The following is a 23,960-nucleotide window of genomic DNA, read 5'->3' on the forward strand; positions in this document are numbered from 1 at the left end:
CAAACTTGAAAGGAGGAACAAATAAAGGGAGAGATGCTTATATCTATATCTATTCTCATTCACAATATTCCTTGTAAAAGTAATTAAACCTATCTTCTTTTATTTATTTATTTATTTTTAAGTTTGTAAATCTTCTGTCTTCTTTGGAGAGATGTCTATAAGAAAAAGGTATACACAGATTCATCTCAGTCCTTTGGCTGACACTGTATCATGTCACAGAAAATGTTAGCACAGAGCATGCTTTTTTGCTAAAACTGGCTTGTTAATTTGACTTTCTGACTCATTTTTCCAGCTGGTCTGTCATTCTACTCAATTCCAGATGAGGCAATGGGAAAAAGAAAACTCTTTTGAATGTTCCACCTTCTTGCCAAACCAAGAAACAATTAAAAACTCAAATTTTCATTGCAGTTCTTTATCTCTGTTAATTATCCAAGGAACACTAAATCAGATATATTATCCTCTCGTTGTTGTCAATAATTTAAATTCCGAATTCTTTATAGATTAGTTGCAGATTTAACATGCTGCTTCTTTTCCCTAAATTACATACCATTTCACAACTTGAGTTCAACACAGTGCTTTAATTTTATATTTGAGATCAAATGGTAGATGATCCAGTCTAATTGCCTCATATTTTATACACACACAAGCAAACCCACATGACTCTTTTATACTTAATTAGTTGTTTTTAATCTAAAAGAGACATCAGATCACTCATCTAGCTAGTGGTCTTTAGTGGATTTTGTCTTGTTTCACCATAATTTTTAAGAATAATGTAATCTTAATTATTTAGTGAACACTAAACCAGGAACAGTTGTGAGTCCCCAAAAAAACAGAAGTGTCATAGATGAGTTGTGAGCTGAGAGATACAGATATAAAACAATGTGATCTTTAACTTATAAAAAATAGTTGGTAATTAAATAGAAACAGATCCATTAGCATGGTTATAGCTGGCACTTTGTAAAAAAGGTCAAGAACAAATTGGAACAAGTGAGGGATGGCATATGAAACTTGATTTTACAATGTGATACATAATAAAAAAAGTAAATGAGATGCAGACATATTGAAGTTATGTTCGTACTAGCAATACTGATATTTTCAAGGTAATTGGAAGTATTTTTCGTCTGTCTCTGCCCATACAAACTATGAGAACAAAATTCAACATCAGACACATAATCACTCACATACCTGTCTGTGTAACTAAAATGGCAATTGGTTTGAGTTGTTATTGAGAAATGACCTTATATAGGATAGTTTTATTAAAACTTCAATATTTTTCTGTTGTTTTTTGTTTGATTTTTTTAAATCATTTCTAAGTAGTTGCTTTAATTCTACCAGAAGCAGAAACAAAGGGTTTGTACAGACAGAGCAAATCAAAACATATTCCTAATTAAAATGACGTCTAATGCAAAGCTTGGTTTGCCCTTCCTCCATATAAGGGTCATCAGTAATAAAATTTCACCAATTCATACCTGTTGACTGATGATTTGGAACTATTCCTATAGCTCTTGGTTAATACATTGGCTCTGACTGTGTCACTCAATTTCTGTTGCTTATTTGACAAATAAAGGTTTATGTAGCACATACTAAATAAAGTGAAGAAAAATTGAATGAATGCAACCTAAAAACTTAGCATCAATAAGAAAGTAGTTTTCAAGGAGTCTATGCAGCTTTATATTTAATGTATTTAAAGAAAGCAGTCCTTTGTTACTCAATCCCATGGAAAGGAATTCATATTTTGTTTTCATATTATGATCTGTGTTTTGCAAAGTGAAGTGGTAAAGTTAAAGGTTCATGAAGAAATGCCTGAAAAGGAAAGACTGCGTGGCTGTAGGATAATCTTCAGAGGGACATAGAAATATTTATCAGCTTATTAAAACTGCTGGGAAAATATTTTTCCCACCTTCTTCAGAAAAGTTCAGCTTCTGAGCAGAATATTCTGTTGGAAACTGAAACATAGTGTGTATATATATATACATATATATATAGCTTTTCTCTGCATCTTGTATGATTTTTAATCTACATACAAACATTATGGGTTTTAATTATTTTCTTATTTCATTAATTTATTATTATTAATTTTAATTTATCAGTATGATAGAAGATAATGGCAACTAATTTAATAAAAGACAGAAGTGTTAAAGTAAATGCACTAGAAAAATTAAAAAAGAAATTCAAAGGCTTTACAGAGAATAACCAGTATTAGAGCTTTAAAGCATGAGAGATGTATGAAAGAAAATTCTTAATGAGTTCTATTTGGTGGGACAAAGTAGAATATATAAATGTCATAATGCCAGTGACTCTACTGTATTCAATTTGGAAGTTCAGAGATTTCTTTTTTGCTTCAAATATATTAAAAAAAAAAAATCCAAGAATCATTAACTTGAGAATCACAGCTAATTAATGGTATTTAGTTAAGTTTTATGTTGTGTCTTTTTTTTCTTTTTTTTTTTATATATGCTTAGGTACGTGTGTTCACATTTTCTGTTGGTCAACATAATTATGACAAAGGACCTATTCAGTGGATGGCCTGTGAAAATAAAGGTAATTTGTCTTTGAAACTTTTCTTTGCTGGAGCAATATCTTGAACATTCTTGAAAAATTATGTCTTTATTCAGCCTAACTTGTAGCTTTCTTCTATTTTTAATCAGTTACAAAAGTTGATGAAATGTGTATATATGTGTAGATAAATAATAAGTTTTGTGTTTATTTGTTATTATATAATACAGTGTTGTAAGCAAAGTATTATTACGGTATTCATTATAATAACAGTAAGATATTATGGGTAAGTTTTGCTTGTTGTTCATGTAATAGGTATCTATGGAAACTTGGAACTGATGACAGATAAGAAAATTAGTGAAACTTGTTTTATATTAAGGAGCTTGGACAAAGGATCTTTTGTTTGTTTGTTTGGCTGATTGAATTTCTTTTCTTTTCTTTTCTTTTTTTTTCCTCCAAAACTTAGAAGACACCAGCTGACTTACATTAATTTCCCCCCCCTTTTTTTTTCGTTTTATAAGAAAATATCATAATTATTCTTTCTGTGATTCCTTAGTTTCTAAGTGCATCCTAAATTTATGATTTTTTTCAAGAGAAATTAAAAAAAAAAGAATTAATGTAAAGAAGTAAAATTCTTTCTCCTAAAATTTCAGCATGAAAAATGTAGAAAAATGCATTCAGAATTAGTGTGAGAAGAAAGCGTCTTAGACACCATATAACTAGGGAAGGAGACAAGATATAAACGGAGATACACTGCAGAAGATAAATTTTTAAACATAAGAAAAAGATATAGAAAGAGTAGTGATAGAGAAGAATTTATAGCTTACCTCAACCCCATGTGTATCATAACCTCATAAATCTTTCAGAATGCTGACTTAAATTATGCAAGATGTTCTGTAGATTGCATTGTTAGATAATTATAGAAAATCAGTATTTGATTTTTGAACAAATTTTTTAAGTAATGTCTTTTTATCTCTGAATATTATGTGCATTTAAACTAAATTCTCTTAAAATAAATTCAGACCAGCTCACTTATGGAATTATCACCTATGTCATTTTATTATCAAAGGAAAATGATCATACTCATCTTTCCAAAATTGATGGAATTCTTTGTTTGCACATCCAAAAAAGAAATTTTTCTTTAACTTTTTCTTAAAGCTTTTAATTTGTTATCAAGTCACACATTACTTAGGACAAAGTATGTGAGAAACCTGATTCCTCTTGCCTCTCTTATTCTGCTCTCCTTCCCTCTGATTTGTGGTCTGAAGCTGGAACTTGGATCAGGAGCTTTATTTCTCTTTATTTTCAGTCTTATTAATGAATATGGGCAATATTTTTTAATTCAGACAAATAAGAGATAATATCGATAATAAATAAGTGCTGTGGATAGTGTCCTAATCAGATTGTTATCAAGCAGGGAAGCACGACGTACTCAAAATGCGTGATCAAGCTTCACTTTATTGTTGCACACATAGGGTTTATATGGGTTTCCAATACACATGTATTCACTTACTATTGGTGCACAACGTTGGCTGCTAGGTGGGCTGCTCAGCTTTAACCAATGCTCAGTCAGCATTCACCCCTGTGCTGCTAAGCCAGTTTACTTGTCAGCCCCCCCACATCCACAGAGCACAGCTGCAGATGTGGGCCCGCTGTTTACATGCTGCCCCAAGGACGTTGTGACTCCTATCTAACTCCTAGTATTTTCTCATGGGTATGCACTCTGTGCCGCTGCACCAGCTATGCTCGTACATATTCTCATGGCCGCCCTGCTCTTGCAGCCATTCCCCAACAGATAAAAACATTTCTGATGTTCAGTTTAGAAGAAATGCTGGATACAGTTTTTTGTTCTTTCCGGATTGCCTTATGTTTTTATGCTCTAAACTTCAGTACTGCAACAAACTAGCTATTCTAGCTTTCTTAAATACATGCATTCAACATATAATTCTGTTGTTATCACAGTGCTTTGAAACCATCATTATATATATGCTGGCCCTTCAAAGTAACTGGGAGTAGAAGACTACAAATTCAGTACATTATCCCAGTTTTAAAAACAAAAGACAAAATAAATGCATAATACAGTCTTGCTGCTGAAGAGTAACTAAGTTGGCCTGTATGGCATGTGTGTCCGTATGTTGCTGTGGCACTGACAAAAAAAGTGTTTCATTCATACATGGTACTTTCTATAAGGTTTTAATTAGAAATTATGAGTAAAATTAAATTCCTTAAGATGTAGAAACTAGAATTGTATTATATTAAGACAGTGTTATTTCTGTTCCTCATTTTAGGCTATTATTATGAAATTCCATCCATTGGAGCGATAAGAATAAACACCCAGGTAAGAATGTTTGCAAAATGAAGATACAGTTGTAACACAAAAAGTAGGGTAATTTCTGTTCTAAACTATTTTCCAAAGTAAAGTACATTAAGAAAGGAGAAAAATTTATAGTTTTCATGTACATATGCAGTATTATTCTGATAGAATGTTCTCATTTATTTTTTCCTTCTGCACAGTTACAGTAAACCAATTTACAATGTGATCTCAGTTACCCTGGCCAGCTAGCCCACAGTGGCTTGCATGCATGCAGGTCATGCTAGCATCCTCTAAAACTGGCTGGCCGCATGCACACAACCTAAAGTTTGAAATAATTGTCATCCTGTAACACTTTTCAGACTAGGGCTTCATTCTAGGCTCTGTTTTCCTCCTTGACTTACATGGCTCCTCTTTGATCTTGAGATTTGGCAGCAATTTTCATAAAGTTCTTTAAAACTGGAAATTTTTTATAAATATATAACCTTTCTAGACAGATTTGCATTGCATGGAGAAGGCAGAGGGTCTGTATAAGGGCATAAATCTGATAAAATCTCTGAACACAACTGAGCAGAAACAGTGGCCCGATACAGTCCCAACTATTTGAGAGGTTCCTGAGTTGGTCTAACCAGTCTGGACAGACAGCTTTTCCTCTTCAAAATTCAGGGACAATTCAGAAGACACAACTGCAGATAATTAAGGATCCTGGAATTACATGATGTGATCCAAACTGACAGTGCAGATGGACAGATATTTTTTTCTGTTGTGTGAAAATTCGCGTATCCAGAAAAGTAAAGAAATATCATAGCAGTTATCGTGAGACCAGCTATGACATTTTTGTTTTTGAAAAAAAAAAATGAATAAATAATCATTTTTTGGCTTGAGTAAGAGTCCTTACTGTTAAATGTTTAATGCTGTTAAACTCTTCCATATAGTGTCTGGCAGGAAATATCCCTAATATTTTAAGACAGATTGGAAAACTTGAAGAGTAAAAGAAGTTTGATGGCAACCGTTCCCAAGTCAGACCAGAAATTTTATAACTTTTAAGATCACCAGCTTTATTTGCAATGCAGAACTAAAGGGAGACAAGAACTATGCACGTTTAAAATTCTGAAAGTTTAGTTTCAATAGGAGTTATACAGGTTCTTGTAGGACCTCACATAGTGATTACCACTCACCTTCCACTATCTCTTCTGAATTGAAGGATCTGTGATCTGCCCATAATTTCATTGTGACATTAACATCTAATTTTTGAATAGATATAATTGTAATCCTCAATTCATGAAAGGAGAGCAGTGGTTATAGATCTATATGGTCTAAGTGTGATAGAGCAACTGACACTGAAATACAGGAATTGTCTTGGCAGTGCATACTGCAGTCTGAAGACTGAGATGCTGGGTAGTAAAATTATAAATAAAAATGTAATTAACATACTTGTGTTAGTGGTGAATGTTGACATTTTTCACTAATCTTTTTCTTTTTTTTTTTAATGTTGCTTTTATTTTCTTACTGTTATTAGTATTCTTATGCTGTTTCTGGATATGAATCTAATAACTGCTTTCTGAAAAATTTATACACTTTTTGGCAGGAATATCTGGATGTTTTGGGAAGGCCAATGGTGTTAGCTGGAGAGAAAGCCAAACAGGTTCAATGGACAAATGTCTATCTGGATGCTCTGGTATGACTGTTATTTACTAAAGTAAAATTCTTGGTCTGTTCGGAAGAAAGGCATAGGATATCAGTTAGCATAGTTCTCCACAGTCCTAAGGACTTATTTTTTTTATTATTCCAAGCATAATATTCCTTCATTTCCAGCATCTGAACACTTCAACAGAACAACTTTCTGAACAGCTTGTGCCAATGTGCTGGTTTTTGCTTGCTTCTGGTATTTTCATTACTGTTCTCGGCTTTAGCAGAGAAAAGCAATTCTACACACAGATCTTAGGTGGAAGTCATTAATGTCCACAAATTAACAAAAGCAAACAACAACAACAACAACAAAAAACAGTTTTCCAGTTTTATACTTGTGCTGCAGTAGAGATCATCAGTTATATTACTGCTGTGGAGGGTTTTGTGTTTGTGTGTGTCGGGGGGTGGGGAGGGGAAGGGTTTTTTGTTTGTTTGTTTGCTTTGTATTAGGGTTTTGTTTTGTTCTTGTTTTTTTCCCCGGGCACTCAAGGGAGAATTAAACCTTTCAGTTTCACTGGGTATTAGTACAAATTTTGAACATGGATCTTTAAATTACCATAGTTGTAATTACTTGCTTGCTCAAAAGCAATGATTTCTTTAATTGGACAGTGTATATAGTTACAAAATAAACAAAAAGTCGTATGAAATACTTTCTTTACTGCTAAACATATCACAAATCTTGTAAAACAAACATATTCAGGGAACTGGGAACTGCAAACAGCAAAGTATTATTAGTAGCAATCTAATCTGTTGCCCTAGATAACCTCCTTCTGAGTAACTCTATCTAGACAAAAAATAAATGGTCATCTGGAACCATGTATCTATTTAAGGTCACATGGTCATTAATGTCATGTCAAAATTCACATCTTCCTGTCAGTCAGCATTATTGTAAATTTTTATCAGTACATCATAGAACTGAGCACGACACACTGGGGAACCCGTTTTTCTTCGGAATTTCAATGACCAGAAGTTCATTAACCATGTTTCCTTGGTTACTGTTGAGGTACTTACTGGAAATTTAAAGGATGTTGTGACGAAAGTTCTTATTTTCTGTACATATCCTGTTGTAAAGCCAAAGCTAAATTTGTAACTAGGAAAAGAAAGAGATCTGCTTAATGAAGAGTGACATCTGAAAATTTCTATCATGTCACTGTGTGTTTTCATTGGGTTAATTCAGTCTTTCCTTCAAGTTTCCTGCATAAGTGTGCTTTGTAAGCATGTTTGTAAGTGTGTATATAATCATAGGCATATTTGTGGGTGTGGATACATATGTATTTATAAAAAATAGGGCATTTTAGTAATAATATTTATTAGGTGGAAACCAACCCATACTAAGCTATCAGAGGTAAAGTTTGATATCTGTGGATTTCAAATCCATCATGGAGGAGGGCACAAATATATCTAGTTTCCATACAGGCTTTTTCTCAAGTCTTGGTGTTAGCAGCAATTAGAATGTTAGCAATGTTCATTTGTAACAATGGTCCTTTATCTTAAGCAACCTCCTGTATGACTGTCCCTTTTTTTTTTTTTTTTTCCTATTCCATATTTCCCTTTGAATATTTGTTACTAAGCTGAAAAGTCTTTTTATCCCCTCTGTATGTGTTTATTTCTTAGGAGCTGGGACTTGTGATTACAGGAACTCTGCCTGTCTTCAATCTAACAAAAGAACAAAACGGAAAAATAGTAAGCTGTTATTTAAAGCAAGCAAGCAAACAATTAAATTTAATGCTAAACTCCTAGAAAAATGTATATTTCAATAGAACTTTCTACAATTTAATTGTCTTATATGTCAGAAATAAATAGGTTGGCTGGCTCTAGTTCCCTGTTAACATCTTGGGAACAAGAAAGTTCAGGTCACTCCTTTTGTTGTTCTGAGTTTCAGGGTATGACATTCCTTGTTTTATCTCTATGACCTGGTGGCAGTGTGAATGAGCAAAATGCTCAGGAGATGGGAAGTAGAAAGTGACATTTTTTAGGCCTTGCCAGGAAGGGAAGCCCAGATAAATATATAACAAATCTGTGAAGCTGTGACAATTCAGGGTAAAAGGCAATGATGCAGAGTTTAAATGAATTAGTTGTAATGATTATAAAAAATAGCACTGTGGGTACAGGTTAAGATGTAAGTATTAAGTTTTTCTAGTGCTGTTACAGTCTAATAAATTTAATGGTCAGCATCCTGAGGATGTATTAATAGGTCTATATGGATGCTAGTAACTTATAATAGTTTGACAAACAATATGTTTTCCTTGTTTTGTTCTTGCATTTATAGTTTGTTCATCCAGGAAAGCATGCATTATCATCTTCTGAAATAACTTCTATATTCTGTACTAAATTATGCATATTATCTTTAATCACATTAGTTATTATTAAAAATATTTTAAATGGGCCCAGTAGTAAATAGGCAACTTTTCAAGTACTTTTGCCAAACAAAAGAAGAAAGTAAAATTTAAAATCACTGACTCTCAGTTATCCTGTATTGTAAATATGTCAAATATGACCTAATATTTTGGAATTTTGTCAGAACCAGTTGATTCTTGGAGTAATGGGTGTTGATGTCTCTCTGGAAGACATAAAAAAGCTGACACCTCGATTTACGGTGAGTTGGTTGTGTTGGTAGTTTTTTCTTTATATATGATTTATGTACAATTTCTTTGTGTGCTCTTTCATCAGTCATGTAGCAATGATTGGATGTGAGTCAAAACACCAGTAGGCTTCTTTTCATATACTCTTTTCCGTTGTTGTAGATTTTCTGACCAGGCAAACCCAGGCTTCTGTGTGAATTGTGCATCAGAATGCATCTGTAAAAGCTAACTTTTACACTAGGGGATATATTCCAAGTATTTATTATTCTATAGCCTTAGGCATTGCTGTTCAGATGAGTGCTTGATTCTTACCAGAGTCCAGCGTATATAATTAACTATAGCTAATAATAATAATAATACTTATCATAATAATGCTTATCATTTTTAGAGGACATTTATTTGTAGAAAGATTCTTAAATATATGTCCGTCTGTACACTATTCAATATGATTGATTTCTATATTTAGACATCTAGCTAGGGAATTTCTAAGAAAATGTCCATTACTGTGGAAACTACATCTGGGGAAAAAAAAGTACATCATGAATTTTACCAAAGGCAAGTACAGAGTCTCCCATCTAGGATTAGAAAATCCCATGCCACAGTACAGTCTTTGGGCAGATTGCCTGAAAAAGTATGAAAGGAACAGCGGAGTTCGTAATGGAGGACAAGTTGAACAGAATTCAGCAATAGCTCCTTATAGGAGAGGTCAGCTGTGTAGTGAGCAAACTCAGTACACTTCTTTCAGTGAAGGAGTGGGCCTTGTGAACTCCAGATCAGCACAAATTATTCTCCTAAGTTTATGATTCTAAAAAAGTAAACATTTTTTTAAAACTTTTCTCTGGATTAATATCTCACATACTTCATGATGCCTGAAGCAATATATTTTCTTCAATGTAACTATTTCTGGAAAGCTACTGGTTAATCTTTCTTTATTACTTAAGGATTTACTACGCTAAACTTCATTTCTTTCTTTCAGCTTTGTCCAAATGGATACTACTTTGCAATTGATCCTAATGGGTATGTGCTACTTCACCCAAATCTTCAACCAAAGGTATGAGAAACTTTCTAATTTTGTAATATGGGGACATTCTGAGAAGTAACATGAACAAATAAGAACTGCCTAAACTATCAGAGAAAAATAATAAAGAATTCTCCATTGTGGGGTGTCAGGAAAATCTGTGGTGTATGTATGGCATCATCCAAATCCGCTTAGGTAGCAAGAAGATGACCATTGATTTTTGTTAAATTTTGTTATAAGTGAAGTAAGAGAGATGTATATTTTATGCAGATATCTATAAATATGAAATAAGTATTTCAGTATATGTATTAACAAAGAAAAACAAAAGAACAAACAAACAAAAAAACAACTAGAGATAGGTATAATATTATAAAAAAGTTTTACTGTGTTACAAGATGCCATTGAAGCAAACTCAAGGGAGTTTACTAGCATATGTTTATTATTTGATGTTTTCTTATTTCAGAAATTTAAACTTTAATATTTACAAAACCTCAGAAATCAGGGACAAGCACACACTATTTTTACTTGTATTTTCATATTTATTTCTTTGCTTACTTTCTATTTACCAGAGATGAAACCTGAGCTGCAGAGTTGGGGTGGATCAGACCATTTACTCTTTCCCAGAATGCTAGATTTTAATTCAGTTTATGAAAGGTCTTTCTGACATAAAATCTATCTAAATCTAATTAGGATGTAATTTTCCTCAGAGTTCAGTAAACTTTAGGACCCAAATTTCAGTCTAGGTTCATATCCAGTAATAGTAGTCTTAATCCTGTATGAACTGATAAATTACATGTATTGCCTTGTGGAAGTTGCCTCCTTGGCTTTAATGAGATACTTCAAGGTGAATGGCTGAATGTTTTTCAGAAATCAAAACCTTGGTCTCTGTTTTAGTGAAAGATTGCTCCATGTCAATAAGTCTTCTGTTTAGTGGAATATTTCAAAATGCCTTTATTCTGTGAGAAAGAAACTTTGAGCAGTTTTGTCCTCAAGTTGTTCACAATGCACAAATACATCATTCTACAAAAGAAAAATGGTTAGAGCTGAATTAACAAAAATAATTAAATAAAACCATTGTGGGTTGATAGAAATGTATGGATAGTGTATTAATAAAAAATCTAGAATTAATGATGAATCGTAAGTACTGAACATCAAAGAACATATCTGCATAGTTCAGATGTCAGTGTTAAAATTTCTTAGTTTGAACAATCTCTGGGCAAGATAAATGCAAGTTGTGAGTACAACTTGAGGCAAGAAAGGCAACTGTCCTCTCTTGTTTGTTCTCTAGAATGTCCTACTGTAGCTACAGAAAGGATAGCAAATTCTTTGTTCAGTATTTCACAGTATTTAACTACCAGTGGCAGAGAATAAATGAAGAATTCATTTACTTTAGTAATTCATTTAATTCTCAAGACGAGGGAATTTGAATTATGAATATGTGAATTAACTTTCTGAAGTAATGAATGTGCTTGAAATCTTTTGCCAAGTGTGTAGGAAAACACCAACAACATGCTACTTTTGGAGAAGGAGTGATCTTAGCTATTGATGGAGTATCCCTATTGATTTATTTCAAGAATACCCCATTAAAAAGAAAAACAAGAAAAAGACAGACTTTGTTTAGGTTTTAAAAATTTACAAGCACTTCTTTTTCTATATATACACATTTGATTTTCAGTATGTGATAAAAAACTAGAAGTTTTGAATTGATGATTATGCTTAGTGAATTATTCTGTGACAAATAATTGCATCATTCTCTTCCCTAGAGATTAATAGAAATTCAGATAGTGGCAGGTAGTTTACCTTTTCCAAATAAAACTAGAATTTTGTTAGCAGAAGGAATATAAAATGAAGCAATGTAGCAGTCTTCTTTTAGGCATCATCTTGTGAGGAACTAATGAATACAGGTTGTGTTCACCTCATGTGCAATTCTACAGTGTAACACTAAGGAGTAAATAACTTTTGTTAGAGAATGAAAAATTCAGTTCCAGCTAAACCTAGACAGACTGCAGAGGATTATGAGGAAACTAATTGTCATGGTTTCTTTGTGCAGATGCCTTGGTTTTTTTTAATTAAAACAATATAGAATAATATAGATTTAGAGTATATTGAAAAAATGGTATTTTATGTGATGTGTTTTATGTGATAGAATAATGTCTAAATGTAATATTAAGCATATGCATTATTATTGTTGTTGTTATTAACAGTTACACAGGCTAGACTTTTTCACTCCCAGTTTGTTTGGGGTGGTGCATGCTATACAGACTGATACAAGAACTACGTTTTAAAACTAAGGTACACTATAAAGAAAGATGTATTTAGAACTCATGGACTTTCTTTAACATGTCATATTAATTTTAATTGAACATCCTGGTAGCCATTAACATATTAACTAACAACATCTTAACCCTCTTTGGCAGCAATTTTTCAGTAGATGTAAGCTAAAACATAACTACGTCTTTACCTTTGAAGAGGTGAGGGTGTATTAAACTTTCAGTAGTACCTTCTTCTGAATGCTTTTCTGTCTGAAAATCTTATCTGAAATCAAAACTGGTTCAACACAATATTTTGGGAAACTTTTTTTGCAGTAGCATCTCACACACACACCAAAAAAAGCCTTTAGAAATTCTGAACTTGTTAATCTGTTTCTACAACTGACAAAAAATTTTAGAAAGACAGTTTGAAAACAGGTAAAAAATCTGAGGAACTTTCCTTTGTGTTTTGTGCATGAAAACTATGTCAAAGCATAACATTGGAAATATTTTTTAACCTCTCAGTTTAATACAGTTTTAAACTAATTAAAATATATGTATTTATAATTTTATATGACACTTTTAAACAAATAATTTTATATTTTTCTGCCTATGTACTCTGTGTTTTCTCATTGTCCTGAGAAAGAGCAGGTGTCTCGCCTAATAAATGTAGCCGCTGGATTGAGTGGTTAGTTTAAATTAAGTGTATGCTAACAAGATAAATTCTAATTAGATAAGATTTGAAAAGCAGCAGATAATTATGTTGTGTTTTTTTTTTTTTTTTATAATTTCTAAGGATTAGCATTCTTTTCTTCATTCTCATTATGTCCTGATCAAAATCCAACAAATGATAATTATAAAATTGCACATGCTTTCAGTATGGTCCAGTATTTGGTCCTATGGTTTACATTTTTGAAAGAAATGTAAGAGGAAGGTAGATTTAAGAGCAGATAGAACTGTAAACAAAGGGTGCAAAAGGTGAAACTTCCACAATTTAGTTCTGGCAGAGTATGGTGGGAGGGAAAGCTCTGTTGACTTAATTCACACTATTTAAAATTTGTCTGTTTTTTGTTTCTCTAGACAAAACCTATGTGCAATTCTGACATTGAGTTCAGAACTCCTGAGCAGAATGAGGGTTAGTCCCTGACTCCAGTACACTTGCACTGTAGAATATAGATGTGTAGGAAAGATTTCTACAAGTGGTCTGTTTATTAATAGTGTAAAAAAGTAAATTACTGCTTTTTTGTTACTTCAGCAAATTGGTGTGGGCATACCAAAAGTTAATTTGAGAAAAAGGAGACCTCATGTACAGGTAACTTTGGATGGAGGTGATTAGTGCACTAGAATTGCATAGGCCTGGAAATACATTAGAAAGCTTCTGTCCTGCTTACTAGGAAAACTCTAACTAGAGAACTGTTTACTTTGACAAACAGCTTCCAAAGCATGAAGCCTGCATCCTTCTGTGTTTAAATAATAAAAAACATGTTATTGGCTGTAGTGAAGGGCGTTGCATTAAATTATGATGTTTTACTAATAGGTGATAATTAGAGCCGTGCTGCAAAAATTATCTTCAGACTGAAATGAATGTGAAGACTGGGGAAAAAAAAAAAAAAAAAAGCGAGAGAGAGAGAGAGAGAGACTACTTGTGCTGGCTATGCTTGCATAAACCCTAAGTTAAGAGGGTCATTTTCATGATTTTATTGCTTAGTTTTATTGTACAGTATATAACATATAAGAATTTGAGCCATTTAGCTTTTGCTTTCTCCACTGAAGTCAGACTAGGACATATGTTTCACTTGTTATTTACATTTGATTTCTTAGACTAGAAAACCCAGATCCAGAGGATTAACTACCATCAACTTGAAGAGGGAAAAGGAAATTCAGTAAAATTTATGTAATGCAATCCCTGAGCAGAAGACACCTAATGAAAACTCAATAAAAAGAATTAAAGGATTAGATTAACGATGTTACTGGAAATTAACAAAATTAGATGCAGTAGACCATGTTAACTTTTTACGTATATGGAAATATATGATGCAAATCCAGTGGCTCGCATAGCAGGACTATTAAAATCATAGTGTAAAATCCTGATCTAGTTCAATTCGGTGATTTCACTGAGTCTCAAGTGGCTATGTTTATACAACGTCTAGAAAACCGTCTCCAGACTAGATTTTTTGTTTAGGCGCTGGAGAAATCAGCATCAGAACATTAAGCATCTCAATATTCAGAGCACAGCTGGCTCCTCAGTGGGTCGCGGTGTGATCTGGCTATGGCTGGCTTATCCTGGCTGTACCATCTGCTCAGGGATGTGCAGCTCTGGAAAAGCACTGGGCATCCACCCACACTGGAAGCTGTTCTTGTGACTCCCTCTGGGGCCCAGGATTTTTCTACTTTCTCATCATTATTTGTTTAAAAGCCTAACAGCCCAAATCTTCATTAGGATCCCAAGTATGAACATGAACTAGACTCCTCACACCAAGAAATAGAACTCCTTCAATAGAATTTATGAGAATACTGACATCCTCAAAACACACATTTTAATATATATATTTTTATGTTGCTGCACCAGTTCTTTCTTTCGTTTCCTTCTTGATTTGTTATTGAAGTAATAGAACTTTGCCTTTATTTTTTGAGCTGAAAATGGATTGCATTTTCTTCATGTGCATGCTTCATTGCTAGTGATTTACTTCTGTTTTGTTTTATTAAGTTGTGCTGGTGAATGTAGTGGTGCTGTGCTTATTCTAGTCATCTTGTGTGCATGACTGGATAAAAAGAAGAGCAAACTGATCAGTAAGTTTGTTTCTTCATGGCTTAGAATAAACTGTGCAAAATGGCAACCTAGGAAGAAAAAATTATGGAGCCCAAACACTGGTAAATACACATATTTTGGAGAGGGGGGGGGGGGGGGAAAGGCATAGCGGGGAAACAACGTCTTCCCGATAATATACTGGTCTAGGAATTTTCTACTGTAATCTCTAAGAGATTTTTTTGTGCCTCTAGCACATCTCATATTGTATCTCTATATATGCTTCGTTTACTCATCTATTAAATATCACTGATAAGCACCTTATAAAAGATACGTGGTGAATAACATGTCTTTAAACGAACAAAGAAAACTTGTGAATGTCTACCTGAGTTTTGTCAGACTGTTAGTTTACAATTTGTCTTTGGGACTCCTTAACTGTGGTTAGCCCAGGTTATCATTTGAAATGAATATTGACCTTGATTTGATGTGATGGCTTTTTTTTTTTTCTTTTTTTACCATTTCTTTTCTTCTCTGTTCCTTTGTGTGCTGAAATGGAATGTGAACTTCATAAATGCCACTTCTGCCATGGCAATGCCTTCATGCATGCTGTTTGGGTTTGGCCATGCTATTCATTATCCATTGCATGTAAGAAAATGCATTTTTTATTTATTTTTACATTTTAGCTCTTTTGCTATTTATTTTGAGCGTGCGGAATGTTGGGGGAAAAGAACAACAAAGTGCATTAGAAAAAAAGCTACATTGAATGTATTGAATTAGCATAGAGCTTTTTTTTTTCTGTATTAAAGTTACTAGTTTTGTCTATCTTATATAAATAAGAACATTAAAATTACTTTGAAGTTATCAGTAGGCAAAAAATAGCTGGAATCTTTGTTTGAAATCTTTCCTGTAAATGAATAAATATCTTTACTTTTCCATTAGCAGACAGCAAGTCTTACTTTCTAAGAAAGTGAATAATTCCATATACTCAGAAATATGTACATTTGTACCTTAATAACATGAAGGAGCAAGTTTCTAAAACTATTCTGTATTGCAGTCTTGAAAATAAAAACTAGTTTTAACCACCAGGTTATTATATAAAGGCCTCTCTTATCAGCTATTCAGAACAACTTTCTTCCAATATGAACTGGGAATGCATATATAAATTGTGATGAAACAAGCTTTCATAGAAGTCACATGAACATTTGTCATGCATCTTTGCCAGAGTATATTGCTTAGTTCTGTCATGTGCTAGCATAAAAGGAAAGTAAACATCATTTTGAAAGAAGGGACTTCATCATGTCCCTTAACTTATTATAGCTGGATCTCCGAAATCCCCTAAAAAGGTACAGATGTCTTGAAATATTTGTATCAGCCAAAGACATGTTCTATGTTATAGTGATATGTTCTATGTTCCAATTATTTAAAAGAGAACCAGTACTCATTACATATAGAACTGTGCCAATGTGGGGAAAAAAAAAAAAAAAAGTCTTGAGGTCTTTCCATATACAAAACATCTTATTACAAAAATTATTATCAATCAGAAGGAATACAATAAAACTGTTTCTTTTCCTCCTTTAAGCTATCAGATTTAAATGGTTAAACAATAATAAATGATAAAATAATAAATAATAAATAATAATTTAAAAAAATTCTAAGCTACTTCTTAAGATCCTTCATTAAGTGGATGTATTAACTGAGTGATGATAATTGAGGATTTTTATACCATATCTAAGATTAGTTAATCATATTTGGCTGCAGTACAAAATCTAAAGGACTTAGCTAAAATTCCTTTAAGAAAAATAAATAAATAAATAAATAAATAAAAATAATAGTCAAATTTCGGAGTTTATGTGGAAGACAGCTTTGTTCATTTAAATGGAAACTGCAACTGGGAAGAGAGCAAAGCCTGCTTCAGCAGGACTGGATCCAGCACCAGAACAATATGGCAGATGCATATCACTAACTTCTCTGTGCTGGTCAACATCACAGTGAGTGGTGAGCATCACAGCCTCCATGGGTCTTAAAGGTGCCAGGTCACAGAATTTCTCTGCTGTAGATTTCCATCTCTTAAATGGAGAGTGCAGTCAAGAGAAATGCATTCGAAGCTTCCAGGTACTCAGGGAAATTCTCTAATGCTCACAATAAAAGTTATTCATATTTTGTTATTGTAAATCTTTTGTTACAATGGCTGCCCCTTTGAGTCTTGAAACAGTGTATTCCCACCTCAAAACAGCAAGTCTGCACTCTTGCTTTTGTCAAAATTGCGTAGTACAGTTGTCCCATGTTACTGGTCAAGTAGAAAGCTTTCCCTTCACAGAGTCAGGATGCATAATGGAATGTTCATCTCTAGGCTTCCCCAGACACTTCTTTTCTCACTTTACTGTGGCACACCAGCAGTAGAGGAAGCAACTTCCCAACAGGAACCCCCTGCTTGACAGACAGTGGATAGCCACTAGTTGTTAGGGATAATCTGATTTTCTCTTGCTCACTTAGCCTCTCTATTCAGTGAAATAAAATAAATGATAAAGACATAATTCTTCATGCTATAAGAGATAAAAGTTAATGGTAAGTAAACCCAGTTAAGTAGCTTACTTCAAAATGAAGGGATTAGTATGATTCCTAGGGACCTCTCTGTAATATTACAATATTCAGTCTTTATTATTTGATTATTTAATGTCTTCTGCTTCAGAATCCTAAATCCCAGGAGCCAGTAACACTGGATTTTCTAGATGCTGAACTGGAAAATGATATTAAAGTTGAGGTGAGATTCACTGGTTTCATAGTACCTGCTGCTGCTTGTATTTTATTGTATAATACCTGAGAAGAAATATATGTAATAGATTTTGAATGGGAATCTATTTTGCCAGAAGAGAATCAGTTTAAAATTTCTCAAGATTATGATCTTATAGAGTAATTAAATTACAATGAAATATTACTGCAAATTGATCCCAGTATTTTTCTTAAGCAAAGACAATATGTAATATTCCTCTCATTTTTGGAATTCACTATCATTACTATTTAAATAATACTTGCAATCACTGAAAACATTAATCATTTATATGCAACACCTAGTTTTTACTTTTTTAATTTATTTTTTATTGCCAATAGATTCGAAAAAAGATGATAGATGGAGAAAGTGGAGAAAAAACTTTTGAAACTCTGGTCAAGTCCCAAGATGAGGTAAGACAGAAACACAGACAACTGCATTTACAGAAGCAAACAAAAACATCAAAATACAGTGAAATGGTGAAAAGATGTCTACTTTTTTATGTTAGCTAATATTATTTTTTTTTCCCAAGATTTTTGTTTCACTGTATTAAAGAAATAATGTATTTATGAAGAGAATTGTTTTAATTGTTGATTTCTTTGATACATCATCAATCAGGCAGTTGTTGATGAGCTCTTATACTCTGTTCACCAAGAAGTAGACCCAACCTACTCCTGTGCGTAAAACTCAAAATCAAGTAGTTAATTTGTTTACAGAGATGTTTGAGAAGTAGATCGATGGTTTATATTTTAGTTTAATAGATAAAGTAGTGAGAAAGAAATTAACATTTATATGCCACAAATGAGGCCTATTTGGGATAAGCAAAGTCGTATTACAGCTGCCCTGTGTACTTTTGATTTCTGATCTTGTGCTTGTTGAGTTCTTTTTAAGTTCATGTCCAAAATCTTCACTCCTCACAGATCATTCTGAGTTTCACTAATAGGACAGATATATTTCGTAGCAATAGGAAATACTGAAATATGATGTGGATCCTTACATGTATACCTTTCTTCTTTGGAACTTTGATGAGAAAAAATAATGATCGGTTTGCCAGAAGAGCAAATATGGCCTGAGTATGCCCCACAGTTACAGTTCTAAAACTGAAACTTGAGGCTGTTGCAAAGTGTAAAACGTCTAGAAGTTAGCTGATATAATGAATTATCACAAGAATATGAAGAAAATATCATAGTACACAGCCCTTCTGTGTATTATACTGCAGAGTCTAGGTAATTTGACTCTGTGTTGTGCATAATCTTCTTTCAGATACCCTATTTAGAAAATGCAGAACTTCATAGACATTTCTTGAGTTGAGAACTCCACTTCAATGGGGGCAGACAAATGTGAATTTAGATAGTTTTATCTGAGCATCTTATGATGATCAAGTAGCTGTGTAAATGGCAGTGATGCTTTCCTACTTCTGTTTTTAGACAAGCTGACTTAACTCAAACTTGATGTACTTAAATTGCCCAGCTGCAAAGCACGCCCATAATATTCAGTCCTTATACTTAGAGTTCCATGATCAACATGCCCACATTACTTCTGTGTACCTGCTTTGTGCTGCTTTTCAACTCTTCCCCTCTTCTAAAGCAGAGCCCTGGACTAACAGTCCCTATGCCTTCAGCTAGGCCTCTCCTCTGCGCTTTCACACAAGAAGGGCTCCATCCCTGCCCTTTAGTAAGGCTTTACAATCTATAGAGGAATGCCACTTTGTGGAAAAGTTTCACTATTGGAGCATAGTGAATAAATAGGGCTTTCATGGTACAGTGGAGATAAGCCCCATCTGATGTCAGTTCTCTGATTCTGGTTTTATGAACCCATCTTTGCCTCTGGTTTGTCCCCTTATACTGAAGGGAGTCTGTTTTTCATGACCCACTGTTGAAGAGGAGCCTGAAGTCCACCTGGAATCTGCGTTGGGGATAAACTGCTCCTGAATGGGGTGCCTTACAGTGATATGTCGGACATTTACAGATCTTTGCTGTTGGCTTGCTTAAGGAGAAGCTTTCCAAGTCTATGGGTAAAAAAAGGGTTCTGTGTGAGTGGTCAGAAAAGTGAGAAATTAACAGTCAAAAAATTACGTTAACATCATTGGAATTATACAAGAAGTTGCATTCATGGCAAAGAGATCTCAGGTCATGCCTGCATTTCTAAGACTTTGTAGTGCATTGTGAAAAGAACAGAGCAGTCACTCCTACAGCAGTTTACCAGAAGAGCAAGGGAGGGGCAAATTCATATGGGCAAATGCTGGCATCAGCTACAGCATCAGGAGCAACATGGTGCCTGAGAATGTGTCAGTCATGCACAGCCCAGACCACAAACTGTATTTGAATAGAATATCTCAAGCTTTTTGTTCCCAAATATTTCAAGAACCAAATGAAAGTAATTACCCTCTACATACCTTGCATCGTGGACCAAGATTTTTTCCTCTACTTGGACCCCTTAGAGAGAAGGGAGCAGCCAGAGCTGGCCAGCAATGGTGACTGCTTCAAACTATTGCATTCTCCCAGCTCCAGGCTGCTACAGCCAGAATAAAGCTGCTTCAGACTGTGGGCCATGCATGAGCTGCTCATCACTTAGTATTTGATAGGTTCATATATTTTCTTAAAAAATGGCTGATGTGGTCTGCTGCTCTGTACTGACAGTTGCAGTCTTGAGGCTTGAAATTGATGTCCTTTTTTTTTCGCTTTTTGGTTTAAGTTTGCATTGCTTCCCTTTTGTGTTGCAGCTGGCCCCAGCAGTGTCCTGGGAGATGACCTCATAAATACAACATAGAAACTGGACTCATAGCAAGTGTGGGTGGGGTGTGCTGGAGTCTTCCAGGGCCTTAGGGACTTTCCGACTAACAGAGACGATGCCATAGAAACAAAAGCGTTGCCACATTTGGGCTGCTGGGGTAGGCAGTAGTGCAAACTGAATGATCAGAAGAACTGAAATAATGTGTAGGTTCTTTGGCAATGACCAGCTAGGGTGAGATAGAATCAGATGGCTCAGTAATAAAGTAGGCAAGGGTAAATAAGAGCAAGCATATGAGGACATCTAATATGCAGTGTTGTCTTTGGAGGGAGCTTTCAGTTAATTTGCCTTTAAGCATGCTCAAAGAACTGGTAGTAGAAGCATTTCATAAGAGCTCTGTTCTTCTCTTCCTGCCTTCCCACCTTGGGAACTGTTTTTCTATTGCCAAAGTACATCTACAAACCATGGCACTACGCATGATTTAGAGGTGTATTCAAGTATTTAGCTATTCTTGAGCTGAAATTATAATATAGTCATATTATTAAAAATAAATAGGATTATAAGGGTGTCTGTTTACCCAACCTTTTACCTTACATATAAAATATACCAGGACATCAGCCACTAATACTTGCAATATTTTTATTTATTTATTTATTTTATTTTTCCCAAATTACTAAGTGATCTACCCTATCATGCTGTACTGAAAAGAAGCAACCAGGTAATGAAATGGCTTTGAATCATAAAAGTCAAAGAAGACGCCTCTTTTTCATTACCATGGTCATTTTCACACTTCTGTTTTATTACAGTGAAAGAAAGGGCATAGACATATACTTGTGGTACCTTTTATCACTGAATGTAATTTTGCAATGCAAAAGCTGTTTCTTGAAGCTTTGGAATTAATAATTTGTTTCTTCATTAATATTTTTTTACAGAGATACATTGACAAAGGAAATCGAACATATACATGGACTGCTGTGAATGGCACTGATTACAGGTAACTCATCTCTGTTCTCTGATTTTTGTGTAGTTAAATGTCCTTTTCATTTATTTTAGTTAGTATCTATTATGTTACATTTTCTATAATAGTTAAGTCAGGGCAAGTCATCTCACCTGTGGGATTTGCTGGATTCCTTTAAACATCTGCAGCTCAGAATTGTGACTCTTTGTAAGGACCGGCACCTCAGTCTTCTTGCCAACTGTTGAGATTAACAACTAGTGCATTTCAGCATGCAGGAAAAAAAAGATTTTATGGTTGAATCTTATTTTCTCCTACTTTCTGTATCATTACATACTTTGATTCTTAATTGTACACTTTCTCTTAGATTCCTCCTCTTATTTTATAATTTCTTTGCATTGCCTCCATGTTCTTGTTTTTAATATGCATATTAGAAGAAAGATAGTATATTTTCATCCAAATAAAAAATGGAGCATATTGTTCAGTGCAAGTCTCTTACAATCAATGTTGCTTATATTATGACATTGCTAGCCTATCTGCCAGGTCTTAGGTGCAGGAACTGTGCTACTGATTTTCTCTGAAATCTATATCTACTTGTGACAAATTTTAACTAATTAACACCGATACTGCTGTGTATTTGAAAGTCACATATGAGTGGCAGCAGAAGCAAATGAAGGGTTTTGTAAAAGCTTGCCCCCTTTGAATGCAACATTGTTGTGTATATCATTTCAGACTCACTTAATCACACAAGTTTAACTAGATGGTACAAATACTGAGTCAACTTTTTTTTACAAAAATAATATTTTTATTGTGATGAATTACAGCAGCTCTCATCTGAGCTGGTTTTCTGTTATGTTCTATACAAGTGTACAGCCAATATGAATGCAAACGTGAATTGGTAAGCAAAATCAAACAAACCAGTTTTAACAAGTGAACATAGATATAACATTTTATCTTTTCTTCATTACTCCATTTTTTATGTTCTACTACTTCTATCATTACATTCAGTGGAAACAGGATTTTTTATCATAGTATGCCATCTAGCAATTGGTAAAGAATTACATTTGATTTACATGCATTCTTAATTCAAGCTCCCTGGCTTGAGGTTCAGCAATAAATCCATGGAGTCGCATTGCAGCAAGCCTATTACACATAAAATTATAGATTTTAATTAGCAATTTCTGTTAGCAGTAACTGGTAATGGCAAGTAAACTGCAAGTGATTTCCCTAGAGGAGAATTCATAGAAGGCTATCACCAAATATGCAGCATTCTCACTTACATGTGCCATTTAAATAGACTGTATCATAAAAGGTCATCTCATATATGGCCAACTGTACAACTTCTTTTTTAATGTTAATTTCTGCATTAGAAACCATGGCAGTTCTGCATTCATAAAAACAGAGTAAGAATGCAGTCTGGGAGATGATACCTCTCTAATGATGATTTACACATCTTGTCGCTTACATACCTTTTTTAAAACTGAGCACTTCTTACTTCTACATGTGTATAGAATTAGTGGCAAGAAGGGATCTTATTTCTATGTGTTTGTTTTCAAAAAACATATATGTAAAATAAAAGAAATCCTCTGCATTGCAAATCTTAAATTATTGCAGTGTGATGTTCAAAAGTTATTAGAAGTGACCTCATGATTCTGAAAAATATTGTATGGCTTGAGTGTAAAGTGAATTTAAATACCACTAGATATTTTTCCTAATATATGCCAGTAGGTGTTTTATTTTTTTCAGTTTGTCATATGCTGCATGCAAGTAAGTGCAGTATTATATGCTGTTTTTTACAGTCAATCACCATGTTGACTTGTGCTAAACTGTAATGTGAAATGTGTTAGAGAAAGATAGAAGAAATCGTGATTTTTATTATTTGCAATTTTTTTTGAAATTTGTCCCTTATCCCTGAAGAAAGTGCATTTATGCCTAAATGTTTGACTTTTGACTGTTTGACATTGTTGTACCTACCTGTACCTATTACAAAGTATGAGGCTGTTATGTCTCCATGTAACTATTTTGTCACATGAGGATCCAATTTCCAAACTTCTTAAAAGGTTTCAAAACACCTAGAAGCTGAAATTAGAAAATGGCTGCAAATAACATAATTGTTTTACTTATCTTGTTTCTCTTGCAGTTTGGCATTGGTGTTACCATCGTACAGCTTTTATTATATTAAAGCTAAAATAGAAGAACCAATAACTCAAGCCAGATGTAAGTATTATGAAGGTTCCCGGATTTTGTCAAGTATTGCCAAGTCTCAGATTCACTTAAAAAAAAAAAAAAAAACAACCATGTTTAAAATTCATAATTTCTTTTGAATTCACTAATGTTATCATAACGTACCCAAAATCTGGAGCAATGATTCTAATTCATTGTAACATCCAAGGTACAAGAAATATTCTATAAAGATA

The 23,960-nt window shown here is 33.7% G+C and overlaps 1 protein-coding gene across 5 annotated transcripts in view; it reads left to right on the top strand.

Annotated features, from left to right (window-relative positions):
* CACNA2D1 (calcium voltage-gated channel auxiliary subunit alpha2delta 1) overlaps positions 1-23,960 on the top strand; it is a 353,910-nt gene that overhangs the window by 297,902 nt on the left and 32,048 nt on the right. For 2 of the 5 annotated variants that reach the window (XM_085216402.1, XM_085216374.1), the window contains exons 13-23: positions 2,463-2,541; positions 4,785-4,834; positions 6,396-6,485; positions 8,111-8,179; positions 9,018-9,092; positions 10,055-10,129; positions 13,601-13,657; positions 17,781-17,852; positions 18,200-18,271; positions 21,521-21,582; positions 23,684-23,760. In XM_085216402.1, the coding sequence (XP_085072528.1) occupies positions 2,463-2,541; positions 4,785-4,834; positions 6,396-6,485; positions 8,111-8,179; positions 9,018-9,092; positions 10,055-10,129; positions 13,601-13,657; positions 17,781-17,852; positions 18,200-18,271; positions 21,521-21,582; positions 23,684-23,760 (778 nt within the window). The remainder of the gene's footprint in view (positions 1-2,462; positions 2,542-4,784; positions 4,835-6,395; positions 6,486-8,110; positions 8,180-9,017; positions 9,093-10,054; positions 10,130-13,600; positions 13,658-17,780; positions 17,853-18,199; positions 18,272-21,520; positions 21,583-23,683; positions 23,761-23,960) is intronic. The other 3 variants (XM_085216379.1, XM_085216387.1, XM_085216397.1) reach the window with 3 other exon arrangements.

Source organism: Meleagris gallopavo, chromosome 1, assembly GCF_905368555.1.
Source record: "Meleagris gallopavo chromosome 1, MGAL_WU_HG_1.1, whole genome shotgun sequence".
NCBI classification, from domain to species: domain Eukaryota; kingdom Metazoa; phylum Chordata; class Aves; order Galliformes; family Phasianidae; genus Meleagris; species Meleagris gallopavo.